Source organism: Populus trichocarpa, chromosome 17 (genome assembly GCF_000002775.5).
Source record: "Populus trichocarpa isolate Nisqually-1 chromosome 17, P.trichocarpa_v4.1, whole genome shotgun sequence".
Lineage (NCBI taxonomy): Eukaryota > Viridiplantae > Streptophyta > Magnoliopsida > Malpighiales > Salicaceae > Populus > Populus trichocarpa.
The window spans coordinates 4,403,316-4,407,110 of NC_037301.2; the positions used below are offsets into that span (position 1 = coordinate 4,403,316).

The 3,795-nt window shown below is 37.8% G+C and overlaps 1 protein-coding gene across 4 annotated transcripts; it reads left to right on the plus strand.

Annotated features, from left to right (window-relative positions):
* Positions 1-349: 349 nt before the first annotated feature.
* Positions 350-3,172, plus strand: LOC18103342 (F-box/LRR-repeat protein 12). 4 transcript variants are annotated; one of them, XM_006377661.3, is made up of 3 exons: positions 350-540; positions 1,252-1,381; positions 1,459-3,172. In XM_006377661.3, exon 3 carries the CDS (start codon positions 1,588-1,590, stop codon positions 2,746-2,748), a length of 1,161 nt encoding a protein of 386 aa, XP_006377723.3. In that variant the 5' UTR covers positions 350-540; positions 1,252-1,381; positions 1,459-1,587; the 3' UTR covers positions 2,749-3,172. The 4 variants fall into 4 exon arrangements, with proteins under 4 accessions (XP_006377723.3, XP_006377724.3, XP_052304748.1 ...); XM_006377662.3 differs by having other exon boundaries at positions 351-540; positions 1,252-1,327; XM_052448788.1 differs by having other exon boundaries at positions 351-540; positions 1,228-3,172.
* Positions 3,173-3,795: the final 623 nt, after the last annotated feature.

Here is a 3,795-nt window from a genome sequence, read left to right on the forward strand (position 1 = left end):
ATTATATTTTTACTGTCCCTGTCTTTTATCTAATGAAACTACACGTAAGAGAATGAGCTTGGTGGAATCAGCGGGGAAAGAAGACTGTCTTGAACTTAACTCTAGTTTAATGTTGGGAAATGACTTTGCGAGGTGGAGGATAAGCCGGAGTTTTGGTGAAGGTGAAATAACACTATTTTTAATATTATTTTACTTATTTATGAACTGAAGGCGGACGCTACCCCTCTTTTTAAATCCAAGGACACTTTGACGGCTGATCCGGGAAGGTGGGAAGTTTAGCTATGTCGGCTTAAAAACAATTTGCTTCTTCTTGATATTTTTTTACTATGAAAAAAGAAGATAAACTCGCTGTGGGCCACCTATTTATTAATTAAATAAAAGGAGAGGAGAAACTCTGTACCTGCCTGACTTGGCTGCACTCTTTATTCGGATCGGGGCAGGATATCTTCTTCAATCATTTTACATCTTTTCTTGTATCTGTTTTTTCTTATGTCAACAAGTCATCCTGTCTTCTCAGTTACCAGGCTTTCAAATCGCTCGGTAATTTCTCTATAATTTTGTTAGAAACTTGTGTTCCTTTTATTTCGAATTATTTGATTATTGTTGACCTGCTCGGGTTCGAATCATTTGCTTCTTCTTCTTTTTGACAATTAGGTTTGTTTTTGTTTTTGTTCTTGTTTTTTATATTGGGCGGTTTCTGATCTAGTGATTGATGTTCGCACCAAAATCATTGGAGACTTCTGTTTTCATCACAAGTACCACCCAAACTAATTTAGATGCTGCCAGTATCTGCACCTCCTCCAATTATGTAATTGATTTCAAAGATGAATGTTTAATTTTTTTTTCTGGTTATTAGGTGTCTGATGAAATTCCTAGCTGAGATGTTGTTAAACTTCGGTGTTCATTTTTATCACTAACCTTGAGCCTGTGAAGTTGTGGGAATTTCTATCATTCATACTAGAAAGCTTGTTTATATAGTGCATGTAAAGTGTGTTTTTCTAAGTTTTTTTTTTTTTAGTGGTGGGGCTTGTAGTCACCACGAAAAGCAAATAACTGTGGAGGGTTGTACCCATAACAAACGCTCTTGTGTCTTGTGTTTTGTACTGTGGAGTTTGTACTGTTGAGGGTTGTATCCACGGCAAACACAAAGCCTTAGAAAAACACATTCTTAATTATCTTTATGTTTCTCTTAATGATGCTTTTATTGATGGTTTTTCTCCATTCCAGCTTACTGGTTTTTCTCCTTTGCAGCTGTGGCTCTTGTGGATACCCCTTGAATTTAACATCTTTTAGTCGAATCACCTGACGTCAAGAATCTAGAAAGAAGGTTTATATCTCCTTCCTTTCTGTTGATCTTAGTCAATTCACACAGGTTGATGAGGTAAACTATCTTCTTGTGTCCCGGATCATTATCGTTCAAAAAGTAACTTCTTTATCGTAAATGTGGGGTTCATGTAGGCTATGGATACGGCGATTCACCTGCTCTATGTAGTTTTGAATCTCCCAACTCATCTAGCTCAGCTTATAAAAAAGATACCCTAAAGATAGGGGTTCTACAGCCTTCAAAAGAGTTCTAACAAAGTTATCATGGAAGAACCTTTGAGTTATACTCGTACCTCTATCATGCTCCTACCCGATGATTGCCTGTCTATTGTTTTTCAGTTTCTTGTCTGTAGCTTTGATCATGAATCGTTTGGTTTGACTTGTCATCGCTGGCTTAATATTCAAAACACACATCGTCGGTCCTTACAATTTCATAGTTCATTGGCCCTCCCCAACGTTTCTTCGTTATCTCAAAGGGGGCTTGTTGTTAGTGCCTACCATCTCCATAGGCTGCTCACCCGTTTTCAGCATTTACACTATTTGTCCCTCTCTGGTTGCTCGGAGCTGCCTGATTCATGCTTAACCTTCTTGCAATCCTATCCTTCAAAGCTGCTTCATCTTAATCTGGACTGTTGTTTTGGAATCACTGACAATGGACTTTCACTGGTTGCCGCTGGTTGCTCCTCCCTAGAGGCTATTAGTCTATATCGATGCAATATTACTGATGCTGGGTTAGAAACTTTAGCTAATGGTTGCTCAGCCTTGAAGCACATAAATCTCTCATACTGCTCACTTGTTTCTGACGGTGGGCTGAGAGCTCTCTCTCAATCTTGCTGTCATCTAGAGGCAGTTAAGATATCACATTGCAGCGGAGTGAATGGTACAGGGTTTAAAGGGTGTTCACCAACTTTAACTCATATAGATGCTGATTCTTGTAACCTTGATCCAGAAGGCATTATGGGGATTGTAAGTGGAGGTGGTCTTGAGTATTTGAATGTTTCTCGTGTAAACTGGTGGCGTAGTGGAGATACATTGGCAGTGATAGGTGCAGGTTTTGCCACAAGGCTTAAGATTCTCAATCTTTGGCTGTGCAGGACTGTTGGTGATGAGTCCATTGCGGCAATAGCGAGGGGGTGCCCATTGCTTCAAGAATGGAATGTGGCATTGTGTCATGGGGTCAGGATTGCAGGATGGCAATCTATTGGGATCAATTGCAATAAATTGGAGAAACTTCATGTCAATCGTTGTCGAAATCTGTGTGATCTTGGGTTGCAAGCTTTGAGAGAGGGGTGCAAAAGGCTCTTGGTTTTGTACATTGGACGCACTTGGAAATTATCTGCTACCGCAATAGAGTTGTTTAAATTATGTAGAGGTAATGTTGAGATCAGTAAAGAAGAGATAATGCTTATCGGGCCTAGTAATTAGATGATGGCGGTGAAAAAAATCATAATTCGAACCCTCTGACAGAGACCAAACACTCAGGAAATATCCCATGATGCATGCCAGTTGTTAACCAGGAAGAATTTTCCGATTGGGTCCAAAAGTTTGCTTTAGTTATGATGGGCTTTTAGCATCGTGTTGCTGCAAACATCTTGTAGTAGTATTTGGCTGTTAACGACAGAGAATATCAATGTGCTCCTTCTGTGGTGACTTGCAGTTCTTTTAGAGAATGAGTTCAAGAGAAAACAAGAACTGTCACACGCATATGTTGGTGTCCCTTGGCAGCGGGAGGAAGGAGAACAGCTCGTCTGGTATTTGTATTCGCTTTTTTTATAACATTTTAAGTTTTATGTTCATTGTCAAAAACTTAGTAAAATCATCCAAGGCAGCTTATATTTTCGACAGAAAATGCATAGTTTTGCAAGTCATGAAATGGAGTCCGAGGCGGAGGTCTAGGTATCCAAGTCATAAAATCCATGCAAGCCTGCAAGGTATGGAGAGGGTGTATACTGTATAGCATTTAGTCAGATGATAAGACTGGTGCATGTAAATGTACAGCGATAAAGGAGAACTGACCTGTGAGTCAGGTAGGTATACGACACAAACATTGGAGTTTTTAAGCTTCAAATTCTCCACAGAGTCTCGGAGCACTGGCACATGTGAAAAAGTTCTGTCTGGCCTTTAAAACATTTAAGGTTTATAAGAAGTTAGCATTAATTTTGTTGTCAGGAAAACAAGCAAATCATAAAGCGACAGGTGATGTAGGACAAGAGAGCTAGAAACAACAAAACACGAGGATTGATGTAGGATAGAAGTACAAAATCACGTAAATATAAAATAGGCATATTTTTTAACATCTCATTTATTTATTTTTATGTTTTATAAATATTTTAAAAAAAAATAAATATTTTTATTAACTTTAAATTATTATTTTATATTTTTAAATTGTTTTGACGTGTTGATATTAAAAATAATTTTTTAAAAAAATATTATTTTAATACATTTTAAAATAAAAATATTTTAAAAAACAAT

Coding starts and splice junctions, on each gene's coding strand:
- LOC18103342 (XM_006377661.3), top strand. CDS start 1,588: ATGGAAGAACCTTTGAGTTATACTCGTACCTCTATCATGCTCCTACCC.